Source organism: Dinoponera quadriceps, unplaced genomic scaffold, assembly GCF_001313825.1.
Source record: "Dinoponera quadriceps isolate SergipeBrazil2010 unplaced genomic scaffold, ASM131382v1 scaffold707, whole genome shotgun sequence".
Taxonomy (NCBI): Eukaryota; Metazoa; Arthropoda; class Insecta; order Hymenoptera; family Formicidae; genus Dinoponera; species Dinoponera quadriceps.
This window is the reverse complement of record NW_014555450.1, coordinates 116,319-135,178: the sequence shown is the minus strand read 5'-3', so window position 1 is coordinate 135,178 and position 18,860 is coordinate 116,319. Positions and strand designations below refer to the sequence as shown.

General features: G+C 48.5%; 1 protein-coding gene across 8 annotated transcripts in view; it reads right to left on the bottom strand.

Annotated features, from left to right (window-relative positions):
• The window catches only part of LOC106744215, a 43,139-nt gene that overhangs the window by 23,824 nt on the left and 455 nt on the right, over positions 1-18,860 (bottom strand). For 6 of the 8 annotated variants that reach the window (XM_014618779.1, XM_014618781.1, XM_014618783.1 and 3 more), the window contains exons 2-6: positions 18,216-18,273; positions 14,188-14,322; positions 1,894-3,646; positions 1,538-1,691; positions 1,220-1,417 (exon numbers count right to left, since the gene is read on the bottom strand). In XM_014618779.1, the coding sequence (XP_014474265.1) occupies positions 1,220-1,417; positions 1,538-1,691; positions 1,894-3,646; positions 14,188-14,289 (2,207 nt within the window). In that variant the 5' untranslated portion in view covers positions 14,290-14,322; positions 18,216-18,273. Of the gene's footprint in view, positions 1-1,219; positions 1,418-1,537; positions 1,692-1,893; positions 3,647-7,115; positions 7,599-14,187; positions 14,323-18,215; positions 18,274-18,860 lie in introns of those variants that run through there. The other 2 variants (XM_014618780.1, XM_014618782.1) reach the window with 2 other exon arrangements.

Here is an 18,860-nt window from a genome sequence, read left to right as displayed (position 1 = left end):
TTTTGATTCACCTACGCGGCTTTCTACTTCTACTTCAAGCCTGCTATGGTAATACGCTTTCTATTTGAAAATTCCTTGCACACTAATGCCACAAACGCTTCCAAATCAACGGAAATGATGCATTACGTGACCAATCGCCATTGCGTAATCGGGAGAGCGTAAAAGACAACCGATGAAAGCGAGGTGTCGGTCGAGATGTGAAACACACAGATTCGTTCCAAACGCAAAATATAACGCAAATAGACAGGATGGTGCTGCGATCAGGGTGTCAAAGCCACGCGCGAAAGACGAAGAAGCAGCGCTACGCAGCGCAAATTTCTCGGATGATTCTAGATTACAGATTTTACACAGAGGAGCGCGTGCAGTCGGCGTCATGTATGTCGTGCCATTCTCTGGACGGAAAATTACACAATTTTAGCGTAACCTATAAAGTTGAAAATTGCACAAATAACGCTAATTATAACGACAAGGTTATAACGGTCACTTCTGCTTTAAAAAGCCAATAGAAGGCGATAGAAATTAAATTAAAATTTTATAATGTTTTATCGTAAGCTATCGTTTCAGTGAAACTCGCGTTTCCGCCAAGATAACAATGTTATCTATTTCTTTTGTTTTTATCGTGTCTCTTGATACAAATGACTAAAATCTTATCTAAATGTGTTTGTGTGTTTCTACATTACACATATATGTGTCGGCCTATCTAATCCAAGAAAAAAAATTACGATTCAATATCTGTATATGAATTTATTTTACTTCTATCGGGAAACTTTCAATTATTTCCCACAAATAACACGTTGTAAAAATACAATCTTATCGTGCAAAATTACAATACGAAATTTAAATCAAAAGATACGTTTTTCACCGATAAACAAAGAACTCGAGTAATTGTTCACGATTTCGACCGCATGTGTAAAGTGAAAAATCGTGTCGTTTTCGACCCGGGGAGCGGTGACGCGCATACACGACGCCGACCGTACAGGACAACAATGTAACGCAGACGGGAAGTGCTTTACATTCCTACGCCCCGCTCGGAAGGGCAGGAACGCCTTCTCCCGTAATCTCCATATAATTTACAGACGCCACGTCACGCATTGCAGCCCTAATCGCGCACGTTTCGTCAGCCTTAACTGGAGAAGCGTCGTGCAGCACGAGTCTGTTTTCGCGTCGAGCAACGCGAAAGCATGAAAAGAGGGTAAGCGAGAAAGAGGCGAGTACACACCCGGATTCGGCGGCGGTCTGATTGTTGTTGTTGCCGGTCCCGCCGTTGATGTTGTTATTGGTGGAGTTCGCCTGCTCCTGCATGTGCGCCGTGCTCAACAGCGAGCTCCACTGCCTCACCATCTCCTCGCCCTGCGCCTCCAGTTCCGATATTATAGTGGCGTCGTCCAGCTCGTGCAGCGCCGGATTCGAATTCAATCTGAAAGGCAGCGACAGCGTGGCAATTCCCTTCGAGCAATACGCCACTTCGATTCCTATCTGCGCGCGTCTCTCGATCTCCGATCAGATACACATATATATATTAATAGGAATGACTAACCGCTGCTGTTCCTCGTAGGAACTCGTGTCGCTGTAATCCAGCATTAAGTCATCCGAGGCGATAGACTCGCAGGGAGATAAGGTGTCCACGCTCCCGGCCCGATGTATCCGCCCGTGGTGGGGACTGTTCGCGACGCCTTTCACGTGGGCACCACCTGTAAAATGCGAGAGTCGCGGCTCATTAGCAGACGGGACGCGTGTTTCAATCGTTCGAATCCCGATCTAACGCAAGAGAACGGAATTCCCGAAGTGACTGTGTCATCGCTCTGAGAAGCGTCCACAGCGGACGGAGAGAGAGAGAGAGTGCACCTCCGTCGGGAGGACGACTCCCAGAATAGCAGCGAGGTCCTTACTCACTCGTCTTAGAATTCGGCTCGACCAGAGTGTGGCTATTCTCGGTGATCACTTGGCTCCCCATGGCGGACTGCGGCTCGATTCTCGCCCTCGAGTTGTCGTCGAAGATCAGTCCGGGCTGATCCGCGATCTCATCGTCAAAGAACTCCCTACCCTCCGACAGGCTGAGCGAGTTGGAAGCGTTCGTCGGAGTGCCGGGACTGTCGTCCTCCAGGGTATTGTCCGACCGCTCCAGGACGTGCTCGTCCTTCTTCGAGGCCTTCCCGTCCGACTGGGTGATGCTGGCTGTGGGGCTGTCGAACAGACTGTCGACCGGGGAGGTCTCGTCGTCTATCAGGGTGGTGGTGGTCGCTGCGGCGGCGGCGAAGGCCGGGTCCTCGATGGTGAGCAGCACCGAGCGCAACGCGTTCTTCGAGGTAGCGCCGTTCCTGGTCGCGGCCGTGATCGCCTGTGCGTGTTGCTGATGCTGCAGCATCGAGCCGGGACGGTGGCAGTCGTCGCTCGAGCTCAGCGAGTACTCGTCCGCCATCGCCTCGCCGTGGCCGTACTCGGGATCGTCGGAGCTGGGCGGGCTGAAGTCCGACTTGATCGAGGGGATCTTCTCCGAGTGCGAACGGTCCTTGTAGACCTTCTCCTCGCTGAGGCAGCCCTCGTCGTAACCCTCCGAGGACGTGGTCGACATGGACGTGGTCGACTCGGTGTACCTGTTGTCCTTGCTCACGATCCGCTGGTACTGCGTCGCCCGCTCGCGCACGAAGCCGGTGTTCAGGTTTGCGCTGCCGAAGGACTTGGGCAGCGGGATCACGGAGATCTCCGTGACCGTGCTGTCGTCGTCCCGGACGTCTCTCACGTCGAAGCTCTTGCCGCTCACCACCATCCGCAGGTTTCTCGGCCTGCCGGCGCCGCCGCGCCTCCTCATCGAGCCGTTCTCGTCCGCGGCGTAATCCAACGAGCGGATGATCCGCTCGTTGTCCTCGGGACAGGCCGCCTGGCTGCTGACACCCGAGTCCTCGGTCATCGAGCCCTCCTTCGAGCTGGCCGAGCCTTTGTACGTCGACGTCGACGACACTTTCCTGCTCTGATTCGCCGCTGTTTTCGCGATCTTCGAATTCGAGTCGCTCACCCTCACGGCGTACTGCGGCAACGGCAGGTGACTGGTGTGCAAGGTGTACCTGCTGATGGGCTCCGGTATACCCGAGGTCCGCCTGTTCGCGTCCGTTGAATTGCCGGTCGGGTAAGCCGCGTTGTTCGACGGCGACGTGCGAGGAGCCGTCTTCGTCGCCGCCGGCGTCGCGTTGTACACGTGCAGGACTCTGTTCGGCTGCTTCGCGAAGTAATTCTCCGACTGCTGCTGCTGCTGCTGATGATGATACTGCTGCTTCTCCTGCTGATTGTAGTGGCTGATGCTGTGGCTGTTGCAGATGTCGCCGACCTTGTTCGTGAATTTCGGCGGCTGCCGGTAGCCGAAGCGATTAGTCCTGACGCCGACGCCGCTCGAGTCCTTCTTGGGCGGCGCTAGTCGCGGCGTCGACCGGCCGGACGACGAGTTGTGGATCGCCGTGCTGTTGTTGTCCTCGTCCCGTCTGCGATCCTGCTCCGGGCCAGCCGACTTCGAGCGCGGATGCAGCAGGTTCGACTCGGCGTAGCCCGCGATCGGCATCGGGATCCCGCTGGCGGGCCTCCGCCGGAACCCGAAGGACATCGCGGTGCCGCGCGTGTGAGACGTACCGCGCCTCGAGGAGCCCCGATGATCGCCCTGAAACACGAGCAACGATTCCCTCATTTACTCGGGAGGCGGTAAATTCCCTGCCGGAGGGAGAGAGAAAACGGACCGTCGCGACGTCCTCGTCGGAGGGAGGACGAGATTCGAGTGTGCGGCCGGTCGAAGTGCGTTCTCGCGGGACTCGATCGATACTCAATCGATGGGAGCGAGAAACGATACGAGAGGTTTCTTTTTATCGGCGAGTCTTCGATCGAGGTGAAGAAGCGGCAGATCGCTATCGTCTCTCTGCGATCGTCGCGAACAAAGAGCACTCGGTATCAAAGCGGGATTATCAGCAGGTAGCAGTTTCAGTCACGCATCGCTCGCGACGATTATATCCCCGCGGAAGAGGGATCGATATTCCGGTATAAATGCGCTCGAGCGGCCGGCTGAAAGCTTTTTCACCCATTCGACTGCAGAATGCCACGAGGATGTACGATTCTGCGAATCCGAGGGCGTGTTCGACCGTCATACGCCCTTCGACTTATGCCCTTTCCTTTGTTCCCGTCTTTTCGCGAAGGCGCGGACTAAAGGCGCGCGCAGTCCTAGAATCGCGCTACGCTTGTGACGCCTCTAGAATTCCGTTCTTGTTACGAGGACGTAAAAGTCATTAGAAATTATAACAAAATTAGTCAGTAATTCTAGCACCTGTTACATCCTGCTGACAAATTCGAACCGAGTCCTAGAGCGGTTTAAGTTCGTCTTAAGTTTATCTTCAGATACCGTGCGGCCTATTTTGACTGGCTACGGAGCGTCTCAGGATAAACTTAAGACGATTTTAAATACGAGATCTGATTACGAATATCGGCCCCAGGATCGTGAATATGAGAGCTCAAGAATGATGATTCATGTGTATAATCGAATCTTATATTTAAGATTATCTTTTGAGCTCATTTTGACTCCTGAAGAGGTAGGTGAATCAGAGTTGTAAATAGATCGCTGGACAACACGCTCGTCGAGCACCGCAATCAATATTATCATCTTTAGATGTAAATTGAAGGTGGGGATGTTGGAGAAAAAGTTCATCTTCGGATGCTACTCGTGCATGGAAAAGCAACTTGTACAGTATCCGAAGATGAATTAAGACATCTTATTTTCAAAATATCTTTAAGCGGAATCTTATTTAAAAATGAACAGTGACGATATTTTCATTCGAAGCGATAATGAAAATACTGCCACTAGAAATTGCGAGAAATGAATGTTTCACTGAAACATACAGTGGATTCTGATTCTATGCAAGCGAATGTTTCAATCGATTGAAGTGAATACGTTCCCATGACGATGGAACACATGGGATTCAAACTTCAGTTTCGAACGAAAAAAATTCATTCGACCATTCAGAGCGAAGAATCCACTCTGTACAATCGGCGTTACGTATGCTATATAGTCAGTTACAAAAAGGTGAAAGCGATACTTTTTTTTTTTCAAAGTTTCGCAACACATCTCGCATCCAATCAGTAAATGTATCTCCTGGGAATCGTTAAAAACAAATTCTCTTATTACGGGATACGGGTTGCATCTCGAAATTGATTTCTATTTATTTATCCGAAAAAGTGTTGCAACCTTTTTGTGCCTGACCATACCATTCCCTATGTTAAAATTGTTTACTGTGTTTACTATTACACGATTTTCAGCCTCCCACAGGTACATATAAGATCGGCATTATTATTACAACAAAAACCATTACAACTCGAGTTATTTTTGCGATTTGCAGCCTTGCATATCACGCATAAGGCTGAAGATCGTGACTCTTCGCGTAGGAGATGATACAATATACGTAACGCCGAGCGAGTGAGAAACCACTCGAATCCGAGTGTGACCCGGTGGCGGTGTGCTTCTCGACTGAGATCTCTCTCACTCCGAGAGCGAATTCAGAGAGAAAGAGAGAGAGAGAGAAAGAGAGAGTGCGAATACGTACCGCGCGCGTTCGCGCGGGGTGCGCGTTTCGGGGGGGCTCGTTCGTCCGCCCGCGGCGAGAGCTTGCCAAAGGGGATTCTCCCAGTTTGCAACAGTATCAATCGATACTCCCACACAGGCACACGGGGTTATATAACGGCCGCGGGGAAACTACGGCGCGATGCCGATAGTGCACCCTGCGGTGCGGGCGAAACTTCCCGGCCGAGAGACGACACGCACACGAGGAGCACCGCATTGTTCGCGCCGGACTGACGTGCGACAGCTTCGATCGGAGCCGCGTCGTACATGCGACGACCGCGGACACGTACTCGTCGTGTCGTTCGCGGCGTACGCTCGTCCGAGACGCGCGCGGCCAACCCCGTTGGAACTCCAGAAATAGAGTAACCGGCGAGAGCGCGGCTGCGATCCGACAAATCTGGGATTGCGCGCCTCGAGGCGCGGAGAGGAAAGAAGCCGCCACGTGAAAACCGACGGGGCTCGCACTCGATCAATCGGAAAGTCGCCGGTCGACTCGACCGGCTCGATTGGTCGAAGTACCGGCAACTACCGGTACTGCAAATCGAAGCGTGTTATTTCAGCTAAAGCGTTTCTTACCCACTTCTCGCCGTTCTAAATCACGTGAATTAACGCGATTAAACGTTTCAAATGACGCAGCCTAAAACGGCGAGAAACGTGTAAAAAGAGCTTCGGTCATTTCCGAACGTTCGTGTGTGTGAAAGCAACACACATGGATTTCCCGCGGTGCGGGAAATATTCTTGCGTTGAAAACGCTCCGCCGGAGTAGTATACGAATGTACTGTTGAATTAACAGCTCTGCCAACGTAAGCCGATTAGACATTATATTTGTATACCTTTTCACATTCCCCGTGTTAAAGTAACAGAAAATTTCGGTGGGCCACGAAATGATTAACCGTGCGGCTTGCGCGTTATGATGCAACGAAGTCGAGCCACGAGTATACAAGTGCGACGAGGAAGCCGAGATTACCGAGTCATTACGGATGATCCGGCGATACTTGAGAGATTATTGTGCCAACTTTTGACACGAGCACGGCGGAGCAGCGTCTTGCGTCGTCTCGTCGCCATGAATAAGTCATGGAATATGTCTAACAATGGGTGTACACTGGGCGAACGAACGGTGAATATGTAACGTAAATATACGTATATTCGCGTTTAAACGAGCTCTCTTTGATGAATCACCTTGCGAGCAAATCGACCTCCCGAAACCGGATTCGGTGATGGCGCGCACATATCGCAACAACGAGAGTTTGCATTCGCTCGTTCGGTGTACACCCGGCTTAGCAAGCTCGAGGAAACCGATCTCAGCGACGACAAGTTTCAGCACGATGCAGCGTGGTATTTCAGCGATATTAATAATACGACGTGTGGTGATTCCACGGAATCGTCATACACACACACACACACATGCACGCGTATAGAGAAGCACACACAAAGAAAGAGAGAGCGGCTCGAACGAGGATCCTCGGTTTTCCGCGACGGGGGATGCCCGGGGAAAGCTTAGGGAGGACGGCTCGGTCGCATCCCTTACCGCAACGCCGGTGCCCTTCTCGTTCTCCAAAGAGTCGTCCTCGCATCTCGTGCTGCCGTACCGGTACTCCATGGTGTTCTTCCGGGCCAATGTCACACAGCCGGTCGTCGATCGATCTCTCTCTTTCCCTCTTTCTCGCCGAGATTGCGACGCAACGGCCACCCTCTCTCAGTTCACGCCGTCATATCCCGAATACGCAGTGTTTTGCGAGCGGGGGAGAGCCAGGTAACAACCTCTTCGCGGCCCGTCACATCGTAAGGACGACGTACGCTTCGGCGACGTGGAGAAGAACGCGCAGCGGCGTCGGTCGTAGTCGTCGTCGCGTCACCCCCGCACCCGCGTCTTCGCGAATGTCTCTTCCGTCTCGCTCGCTCCTCCGCTCCTCGGCTTCGGCCTGCGAACGGGGCTCGCGGGATGCGAAGGAAAGCGAACGCGACATCGATCCGGCCGTCTGCGCCGGCGTCGCGGGGTTGATTTTGCGGATGCGCCCGCGCCCAGGTATACGTCCCCCCGGTATACAGGGTGTGCGAGGAGGCCTCGCGGATTCCGCGGATTCTATCGGATCTCTCCCCTTTCTTAGCCGAGCTGGGGTAAACTTTCCGCCTCCGAAGCAAGTCTACAGTCAGCGGATTAATGACTGATTCCACCGTCACGGTTTCAGTGTAATCGAAAGATTTTCATGCAATCGACGATTATATTTTGTACTCAACGGAACTGACCAATCGGCCAGTTAGCTGAATCGACCAATGCGATTGGTCAATTCCGTCGAGTCAATCGTCGATTCAAACCATGATGGTGAAGCCGGGGATAAGAGTCGCGACACTTTCTGCGGATGAGTTTCGCAACGCATTACGCGGGATTATTTGTTTCTCGGTAATTCCCAAGAGATAGATTTTCCCGTTGGATACAATACGCGTTACGGAAAAAACTCATCGGGAAAAGGAACGTACTTGCAGCACTGATGCAGCTAAAAAGAACAAACCTATTGTCTCGCACACAGGCGCCCTTTTACTTCGATTCGAGACATTCGATTCAAGTTCACCTTGACTGCTCGACATTCTCGAGGATGCCTGGATAGATATATGTTTGTCAGGACACCGCAATGCCTCATAAATATTACGGAATGTTCTTAGATGGATAAGTTTGTTTTTTGTAACAAAAGTAGGATGGATGTTAGAAAATTCATCTTCTAAAAAAAAGAAGGTTGAACTCGAAGTCGTGCGTCTTTCAGAGCCAGCGTGCTCTAGAAATAACCCTCTGCCCGCACAGTGAGACCTCTATATCCAGGCTTTAGCCGAAGACGGAATCGATTTCAGGTGGAGCGAGGAAAAACACCCCTACTACCGATTACCTTCTTTCGTGGCGCTCTTCGTGCACGTCTCGAGCTCATTACGGCGAGGCGACGCAGTATTGCACCAGCAGGAGCGCTCCTGCGTGACTATGTGAGAGTAAAAAAAATGGTATTTATAGTAAGATCTTATATTTAAGACCGTCTTAAATTCATCTTCATCAACGAATTGTAATCAATGAAACGATTCATATCTTAGGCGCTTGAATTAATTCTCGCTGTTGACTAATAGAGGTCAGTAGTTGTGCTATTTCAACATAGCCGAAAGTGACTGTTGATGTATATGAAAGTACTGTCAATAGGCTTTAATAATCAGTGATCCACATCAGATCGTAGTGAAAAGAACACAATTTTTTCAGACATTGAAGACATCGGGTTTCGTATCGAAAAAAGAGCATTTGCGGGAAGCATTACTTTTCCGCTTTCATCTCAAGAAATCTGCTGCTGAAAGTCATCGTTTGCTAGTGGAGGCTTATGGAGAGCATGCCCTATTTGAAACAACTTGCAGAGATTGGTTTAGCTGATTCAAAGACATCGATTTTGACGTGAATAACAAAGAGCGCCCTGGTCAGCCGAAAAAGTTTGGAGATGGAGAATTGGAGGTATTACTGGAAGAAGATTCGTGCCAGACGCTCAAAGAGTTGTCGGAAACGTCGATGCACCTAATAGTACTTGAAGATGATCTTAAGATGATCTTAAGTATAAAGCCGGACTCTAAATACCGGCCTAAAACGAGCGATTTCTCTCGAGCGGCTCGCCGAGTCAAAATTTTTGCCCTATACTTAACTTTTTAATTCTACAACACAACGGGAGGTAAAAAATGGCGAAACAGATTCAATTCCAATGATATAATTTACTTGTACTTTGACCATGAAGCCTTAAATTTCCACTTTCGTTGATTTTAGCGTCAAAATAGATCGTTGTAAATATTCATATAAATTTAATAATCGAAATATCAGGAGCGTTTACAGCTTTGAGACAGCATTGAAATGGAGTCTGTAGACAGTAAGACAATTTGAGAATATAATTACTTTGCTGTAAAAACAAATTAGCGTAAGCGTAGGAAAACTATTTAGTCCTAACGGCAAATTAACTTCTCCTAAGGACAAATTCACTCAGCGGAATATTTTCCATCCTGACAACAAAACTGTTTCTGCTCTCTAATTACGAATAATTCGCTAATTTGGTTATGCCAATTAAATTTGATTTCGCTGTTGCAACGAATATGCAATAGCAACGATGGTGGTTTCGCCACAACGGCAAACTTTTTTCCCCGTGTAGGCGCGCGATCGATTCCAGGATTAAGAATGTGAAAGTGGCATCAAAATATCGACTCGAGCCCGTGCGAGAGGAGGATCGCGGAAACGCCGCGTCAGGTTACCGTTAGTCAGCGACATCGACCGATGTTGACAGAAAACAATCTAAAGGCTCACTGATATGTTAATTACGTAAGATTCCTAGAAACTGTGCTCTCCGGTGCCGATCACTGATTAGATTACACGGGGAGTGAGATCGAGTCAGCCGATTAATCAGTGCGATAAGAGAGCAGCATTTCCTGATATCGATAAGAATTCTGCGCGAGCTCTCGATTTCGTTTTCTTCCCTCGCGGTGCGACTTGGCACTTAATCGGCCTTGCTGATAAGAATAAAGACGTTTTTGCGTCTCGCATTTTTCGACGACGACGTCGGGACAAAGAGCATTTCGCGAACGCAGCAATCTCTCTGGTGACCAGAATGTAAATTCAGTGAATCGAAGTGAGCAACTTAAATCCGCGCGGACGTTCGGATTCGCTCGTCTCTCGGATTCAACGTGTGCATTCACATGTCCGGAAATATTCGGGCAACAATTCGAGTCGAAATTTTGCCACTATCTTAAATTTTTAATTTTACAATACAGTAGGCGAACTAAGATAGCAAAATATATGCAGAGAAGTCCGATTTTAATTATAACCCATGTTAAGAATTTATATCATATAATTTATATTATAATTATAATTATATAATTCACTCCTGTCTAGACCATGATAATATCTTCAATTTCTGTTCTTCTATTATGTGCCAAAGTAAATTGTCTTTCAGTAGCATTAAGACGAAATCTGTAAAATTAAAGGTTCAAGAGACATCTTGAGGATTGTTTGAGAAACCAAATAATTCTGTTTATCGAATCAAATATTCGTTTGTTCGATCCATTCGCAAAGACAATAAATTCATTTCAACTAAAGAATCGTTAATTGTTATTTGGTTCAAATTGTTAATTGTTATTTGATCCAAAACAATCTTTTCCCTGTAATTAATTTGAATATTTCGATATCCGAGTGATATCCGTGGGTTTGGGTAAACTCTCGGGATTACTTTAGTAACGAGTGAATAATTACGAATTTACATTACATTCCTTTATTACCTGTTACCGTTAGATTAGAACAATCAATAACTTGTAAAATCTGAAATTAACTTTACACTCATCTACCCAAATATCCAGGTGATACTCGGATAATACCGGGAAGGGTATCGGGCTAGTCGAAATAGACACGGCGCTACAAAGTAGCATCCAAATTTCAACTCGGCAATGCGTATCCGAAAGAAAGGAGGGTACGAAAACAGGCTTCCGCTTCTTTCGGCACACATCTCAACGGGGAAGAGGAGAGACCGCATCGGTCGGCGGCCGATTTCGCGAGGAAAAGACGCGCGAGGGGAACAATGCAGGAGAAGTGAGGAAGGGGGGAGGGGGGGGGCGTCCGATCGGGAGCGAGCGCGCGATCTCGCCGTGCGAATCGGCACGGAGCAGAAAGGAGAGAAGACAATGGGGAGAAACGACACCCACACGTGCGCACACAACAGGGAGACGCGCTCGCACGCGAGAGCGTTCTCCGCCGACGAGATTTCTCCTTCTTCGCACCTGAACCATGGCTTGGGTGTTTTCGAGCCTTTCGGTTTCCGGCGTGCCGACCGGCCGCCGCCGCGGGGAACCGACACGCGTGACGACGAACAATGGAAAGCACGCCGGCTGAAACAAGAGCGACGATCAGCTCCTGAATCGGTGAACCTCTCTCATGAACGTGGCGACGCTTCCGCGCTGGAAATAAGCGCGACCACGACGACAACGATCTCGTTACACCGTGAAAAACTAACGGCAACGTTCGGCGCTACTTGCGTCGTTCGGAAAAAGAGAGAGGGGGGGGGGGAGGGATGANGGGGGGGGGGGGGGGGGGAGGGATGAGGCACAGGTCTTATCAATGAAGACGTTAATGAGCTATTTGCACACGCCGATGTTTATCGTAAGAGAGCGCACGCGTCGAAAGCGTGGGACGAATGTATTGTGGAAAATCTGCATAATTAATAACCTCTCCTCCCCGGCAGGAAACAGAAAGCTAGCAGGTGAATCTCTTCGTACACGCGATCGCCCGACTGATCGCGTTGATACTACTTATCTTCGAAGTGACTCTAGTCGAAATGTTAATGCTGCCTTGATGTGATTTTACGTGATCTGATTCTTTTCTTTTGGCTGCTGAATTGGCTGCGGTAGTTCGGGAAATTTACATACGCATTGAAGCGTACGAAGCGTACTTACGAGATTCTCACGTTTCGGTGTGTCATAAATTTCTTGAACTGGTATAGCCAGTTCAGCTAAAAAGAACAGACCGAAGGGTAGTTTGCGTCTATTTAGATGGCCTATAGATTAGAGAAAACCTGCTTCGACGGTACTACACCTGTTAACTTCTCTCCTGAATCTTAACAGGCTCAATTTCAATGCTTCCTTGAAGCTATAAACTCTCCCGATATTTAGATTATTAAATTCACATAGAGTGTTGAAAACAGCTTATTTTGACGCTGAAATCAGCGAAAATGAATATTTAAGACATCATGGTCGAAGTAGGAATAAATTACATCGTTAGAATTGAACCTGTCTTGCTATCTCCCAGCTTCTAACATGTTATAGAATTCAAGATTTAACATAAGGCCAGAATTTCGACTCAGGGAGTGATTTGGATATAAGACTATTTACTATTTCGTTTAGAATATCAAATGAAACTTGTAAAGTTTACTGATTAATCACCAAGAAATTTCTTTATCGTACTATTAAATCCGTGCACTGCAAAATGAGTTCGGATGGATCCACCTGGCAATCGGCAACCAAATCACGCGTTTCGGTTAAAGGAAAGCAAATATCATCATTTCTGATTGTAAGAATTAAATTCGGTTCGTGCAAAGTAGAAATTTCGTTCCCCTTGTCGGATAATTTCAGCCGAACATTTTTTTCCCAGCTCCTCGGCCCGATATTTCCAATTTCGTCAGGAGCTTTCAATATTATCCGCTTGAATCGTTTGTTATTCCCAGTTCTCAATTATAATCGTTAGGCTGATTCGCGTTTTCAGAGCGTTGACACGCGGAGAGAAGCAGCTGCGGCGACGACCGCCAACGCCGCGAGGATTCCGCACCATCTGCCGACTCGCGGGATGATAATTAACGCCGCGACTCGTGTATGAGAAAGTTAACGCGTGCCGCGAAAGTGGAGATCGATGTGTCCAACGCGATATCCGATGGATAATCGAATTCAGCTTACACCGGGCATTAGCGTAAGCGTTGGAGCGTGCGAGCGAGCGATTCCGCGGCTTTCCCGTGGGTTTTGCACGCGGGTGAGCGCGGATTCCGATCGCTCATAATCGCCGTTCGAGGAAAGGACTGATAATAATACCGATCGCACTACAACAACCGTGACGTTCGCCGTCGACGGTGTCATAAAAGTAAAGCGCGACAAAAATGGGAGGAGAAAAGAGGAGCCGTCGCGCGCGCATTCACACACGTGTCGCGCGAAAAGATAGCGAGATACGGTTCGAGGTAAACGACATCCGACGCAATCACACGGACACGCGCGTGTCCTCACGCGAAACGGGCACGAAGCGGGACATTGTGCGGATCCGTGGACGGATCCAAGTGATATATCCGCGATCGAAGCCGGTATGAAGGTAGCGAATCGTCGTCGAGGAAGGGCGTTGAACTTCAACGTGGCCTTCGGCTAACCGCTCGCGCGATCAGCTGGATTTTCCGCTACGTACACGTGCATTATTCGCGATCCCGCGCACGTTTATGTCGCACGGTAGGCACGGTACGTGCAGCCCGGCGGTATCCCCGCCGGCTGGATCGCGTGAAATACAATAACGACGCAGTCAGGGACAAAGTTGAGTGAACGCGCGACTCCACGTTAAAGCGTCCGATACCCGTGAAACAGCCGCCGCGCCACGAAGCTCAACGGGATCAATGGTAGCGAAAGAGCGGGCTTTCTCACGCGGCGCGAGCGATCGATCGCGCGCGACGCGCCTGCGGCCTTCTCCGCTCGTCTCGCCGAAATCGTAGCCATTCGACTCGATTTACTCTTATCAATCGATACACGGAGAAAATAACGGTGAGAATTCCGGGAAAAAAGATGAATCTTAAATCAAGATTTCCTCGGATAAGCAAGACATAATCTTCTCAGGGGACTTTTAGTTTTGACTTGATGAATTTATATTCGTGCTAGTATTAATTGAACAATTCGAAGCTGAAAATCTTGTAAAAAGATGATAATATTCCCGTTTATGAGAATATAGTTCTCGAGTTAAGACTAATTCCGTGTACTGGAAAAATGATTCTCCCATAATTTCTCCATTTGTACGATTATAGTCACAAGTATTCTTTTTCAGCGTTGAAGAACGGGGGAGAGGAGGGGGAGAAAGAGAGAAGACTCACCTGTTTTTGGGCGTGTTTCTCCATGATGCGGTACGAGGGCGAGTTGTGATGACCGGATGCTGCGACGACGGCGCCCGCCTTACGAGACACGCATTGCCCCATATAGATCCGCCAACCTTGTCCCAACACCGAATGCTGTCGCACATCGACAAAGTAATGCGTTAGTTGGTCGTCGCTCGGGGCGAGTGTGAATTCACTAAGCCGCTTTTCGCTTTGAAGCCGCTCGGAGAGGAAAGTAAACCGGAAATCAAGATACGTCTGGAAAAATTCACAGGCGAATCTCGTTGCCGCGTTACCGGTCAGGTCGGTCGCAAAAAACTGATCGTCCAGCTCTCATCTCCGTTTGGGCTTAGTATCGGATCAAGTTACCCGTCTGACTTTCTTTTCGAGGAAATTAAACGACTCCTTCCTGAGAGGAAAGAGAAGTGTCCGAAGACTTCGCGTAAGATTCGCCCATCTCGACGTTGCGTTCATCTTTCTCGTCTTTTTACTCCGCACCACCTTTACGATGAATCTCTTGCGCCGACCTAATAGATAGATACCCCGCATACCATAGTCGACATGTATAGCGGAAGGAGTTAAACTATGCGTGTAATCGCCATCATCCTGATTGCACACCTGCCTTTCCCATTCACCTTCGTTAATATTTCACTTTGCGGTTGACTGACGCGCCGAGGAATTCCTTTATTTAATTCCTCGTCAAGTGTGAAATGAAATATATAAGCTGTGCGAGGGAGACTCCGCAGCAGATAGATAGAAAGAGAGGCGGAGATGGTTAGAAAGAATGAAAGAGAGAGAGAGAGAGATGACGAAGACCAGGGTAGTAAGAAGTAGAAGAGCTACCGCCACCAGCGTGTGCATCCCGGGAATAGTATCGCGCTAATCGATACGCAAAGTCTGTTTCGCCTACAAAGAGAGAAAATGTGCTATTTCACGGAGCCATCGGAGCCGCGTCTGGGGGGGTACCTGTGCGCCGTGTATGATTACCTTTCGAGTTACAGCACCGGCTCCCCCCTCCCACGCATACACCACAGGTCACGAACCGAACCTGCGTCCCCATTAGATACGCCAGGGGCGTTATTGCGATATACAGAGTGTCTCGCGAAGGAGACATTAGAGGTTCTCCGAGAGACACTCTCGGGGAAATCTCAGGCGAACTCTTAATTACTTCGATGCTGCTCTCGAGCGCTCCGTACGTCCAACCTTCGCCTTACTTCCCTTCTTGAATTAATTCACAGGAGTGTGTGTGTGTGCGAAAGTACATTTCAGGTAAAAACGAGACTTTTCATCAAATGTTTCGTACTCCTGACAGTCAGCCGTTGGAAATAAGACACGATCTGTGCGCAAAAATGGAACGTGCAGTTTAAAGCCCTGATTCTCGTTACCTCCTTGTCCTCCCCTCCCCCCTGCAATTCAAATCGAGATGGATAATCGGTCCGTGAATGCGAAACGCGATAGCGATCGCTCGCACGTGTATTCAATCTACAAGGAGTATATCGCGCGCGAATACCGTTATAAAATACACGGAATATCCGGAATGTAACGTTGGCGAATTAATAAAAACATCTCTTTCTCTCGTGACTTGTTGTCCGTCCGCGTGTAATTCGTCCGACATCCTGCGCGAGGATAACTCTCCTCCGGGGGATAACCGGTGCCCGGTCGGAAGACAAAAGGTGAAAAAACACATGCGAGAGGAGCGCCCGAGGAATTCGATTCTAAATGCATCGCATAGATGGTGAAAGGTGGTGACCGGCGTGCTACGATCGCCAAATGTAGGACGATAAATGGCACTGGCCCAATTTATCGTGCAGCGAGGCATTACGGGAACGTAAACTTCCGTACAACGTAAATCGTCAAAGCAGCAGTTGACGAATAAACGAAGAGCCATTGAGCAAAAACACAACAAATTTTTATCACCGGAGATTTCGATATTCAAAAAGAGAATTCGCCTGTTTGGTGGCTTTCATCAAATTCCGGTTAAAGTAATCGACGATTAACCGGCAGAACTGTTTAATCGAAATTTTATGTAAACAAGCCGGAATTTTGGATACATGTTAAATCTTTAATTCTACAACACAGTAGGAGCTAAGATAACAAGATTTATTAAAATATATTTAATAAAATCGATAAAAAATATTATTCGATTTAAGAGGCTGAGAAACAGGTAATTACGTTTACTTCGTTCTAGTATTTTCTTTTTTCTTAGAAGTTCAAGAGAGAAATTAATAAGTGTCACGAACGTCAAAACGAGTTTTTATAAATGACTCTACGGCCCATCTAAATGTATGCAAACTATCCTTAAGAACGTCAAAGTATCAATCAAAATCTCGACTCTGGAATCACCTTAAGGAAAATAAAAGCCCAATTAATTGACACTACGTTGTCTATAGTATAGTAGTTTATAGTATTCCCGATATTCGTTATTTTTAGAAAGTCTTATAGTTTCAAAGTTTCGGGAAGAGAAAAATTAATTTTTCCGCGAATTTCCTCGCGGTTTCCGTCCCAAGGGTGGAAAAATTCGTTCTGAGAAAGGATCACGCGTGTTCGGTTAAAACTTGAAAACAATAGAAAGTCATAATCGACACAAATACTGAGAGGCGTCGCGAGACGTGAGACCGAATGTAAAACACACACACACACACTCCATTAATGACGGGCCATTCTGTGATGCGCGTTCCTCGTTTCGCCGTTCGTACTCGCTCGCTTTCAGCCCGCAGGAAGCGTTATCTCCGCAGTCGGTCGTTCTAATGCAGATCCCGGGCTGATTTACGACAGACAGGTGATTGTGTTCGTGTCGAGCGGTGCTTCTCGCGCCGCGCCGTAAATGCATGGAATTTGACCTTTCTTGCCGTGGCACTCGTGCGAAATCCCCGCTTACCGTTAGCGGGCAAAGCGCGGCGGCCACCGCGAAGTACCAGACACGACGATGTACCTTCGCAGGTGTACTCGATTCTCTAATCGGCCGGCCCATGTAACGCGTCGCGTCCCCCCCTCCTCCCGAACAACACAAATCTCCACGATCGTGGCCGTGTCAGTCGAACCACAAAAAAAACGGTAAATAGTCGTAGGAATTTCCATAACACGTAAGCCACAAAACGATAGCCGTGAGGATTATTCAGCGAGTCGCACGATTTTTCGGCGTTTCGGCTTATTCAGTAGTTTTGAATTAAAATTTTAACCAAGTCTATATGTCAAAATATGTCAAATATGTCGATTTAACAAAAAATTGTTTACTGCCATAAGTTAAAATGAGTCTTAAAGTAATCAAATTTTGGCATAAGAAGTGATAAAATCTATCGAGACCAAATGTTATTATTACGAATAATTGATGAGTCAAGATAATTAATATCTCATGTGTTGGAAGAAAATGTGTTAGTGTCAATTCGCGAAAATTTTCGATTTCTGCGCGAGCGGCACACAACGAATGGGTTATTTCGACTTAGAATTTAAAGCGGACTTTCTGGGACACGTGAAAAGTGTTGAAATTAACATTTTACTTTTTACCGTGTATGATATTCTCTTTACACGTGCAACTAAAATTCGGCAAAATTGCAGCATCTTTGTCAGACGAAACAATGGTTGTGTCCACGCGATGGGAACACCGATGATTGTCCGCGAATCGAATTTTGGACACACATCCCGAGGAACCTCCGAATATATACACATACAAATTCCATTTGGATTACTCGATATCTGAAATGATTTCTCGCCGGATTGCGAATTTACTTCGTGTCTCTCAGATTTCTCGGACATTTCCGTGGAATTTTCCGATTCGACCGCGCGATCGGTGAAATGAGATTTTCCGCGGAAATCGAGAGTGCGAGCGACAGGGGGGGAAGAAAATTAACGAGGGAAAGAGGGACAGAGAAAAAGAGAGAGAAAGATACATGGTTAATAGCGCGCGAGATTGCTTACTAGAAAACAGCGTGTGCATGCACCCTTTCCCCTTACGCGAAAGTACACACGCGCCCTTTGCCGGAGCCGAGAGAATTGGCATTACCGCGTATTTCCGCGGCTTCCGTACTCACAGAAACGAAAATCCCTGCGGTTTTATGCCTGGCCTGCCGGAGAGTAATCTCGAATACACTGGAAAAAAGTAAATGCGTCCACTTTCATGCGAGGACTCCGAGACTTTTTCAGGGAACTCGCCGCCTCGTCCGCATTCGGACGCGTTCGACGGGGGGGGGGGACTCCGGATCCCTCAAGAGGGAAAAAAGCCGCCTGAGACGAAAATCGCGCGACGGCAAGAGTGCGACGCGGCGCGCCACGTGAGACATTTCCATCGTCGACGAGAACCGACGATCCGGAGGACGTCGCCGAACGACGACGACTGTTGATCAACGCTATCAATCACTCCGTACTTCTCGGCTCAGCGCGCGTTGGACGCTGCACCGAGCTCGGTGACGCAACGCCGTTGAACCTCCGTCGAACGTACGTACGTTTTGTTTATTTACACGACGGTGTGACGTCCGTGAGTCACGCGAGATGACGATCGAGATATCCAAAGATCGGACCGGCTACGTGGAGCTGGACTTTCGCGAGTTCCCAACCCCGAGGAATGCACGTGATAATCTCGCCCGACGACGCAGCGAGCGTTGTCGAAGCGCAGTCGGAGCACGTAACCGCGGGTGAGGTTAACAACGGGCGAGATACGCGGACGACCGAGGACGGGA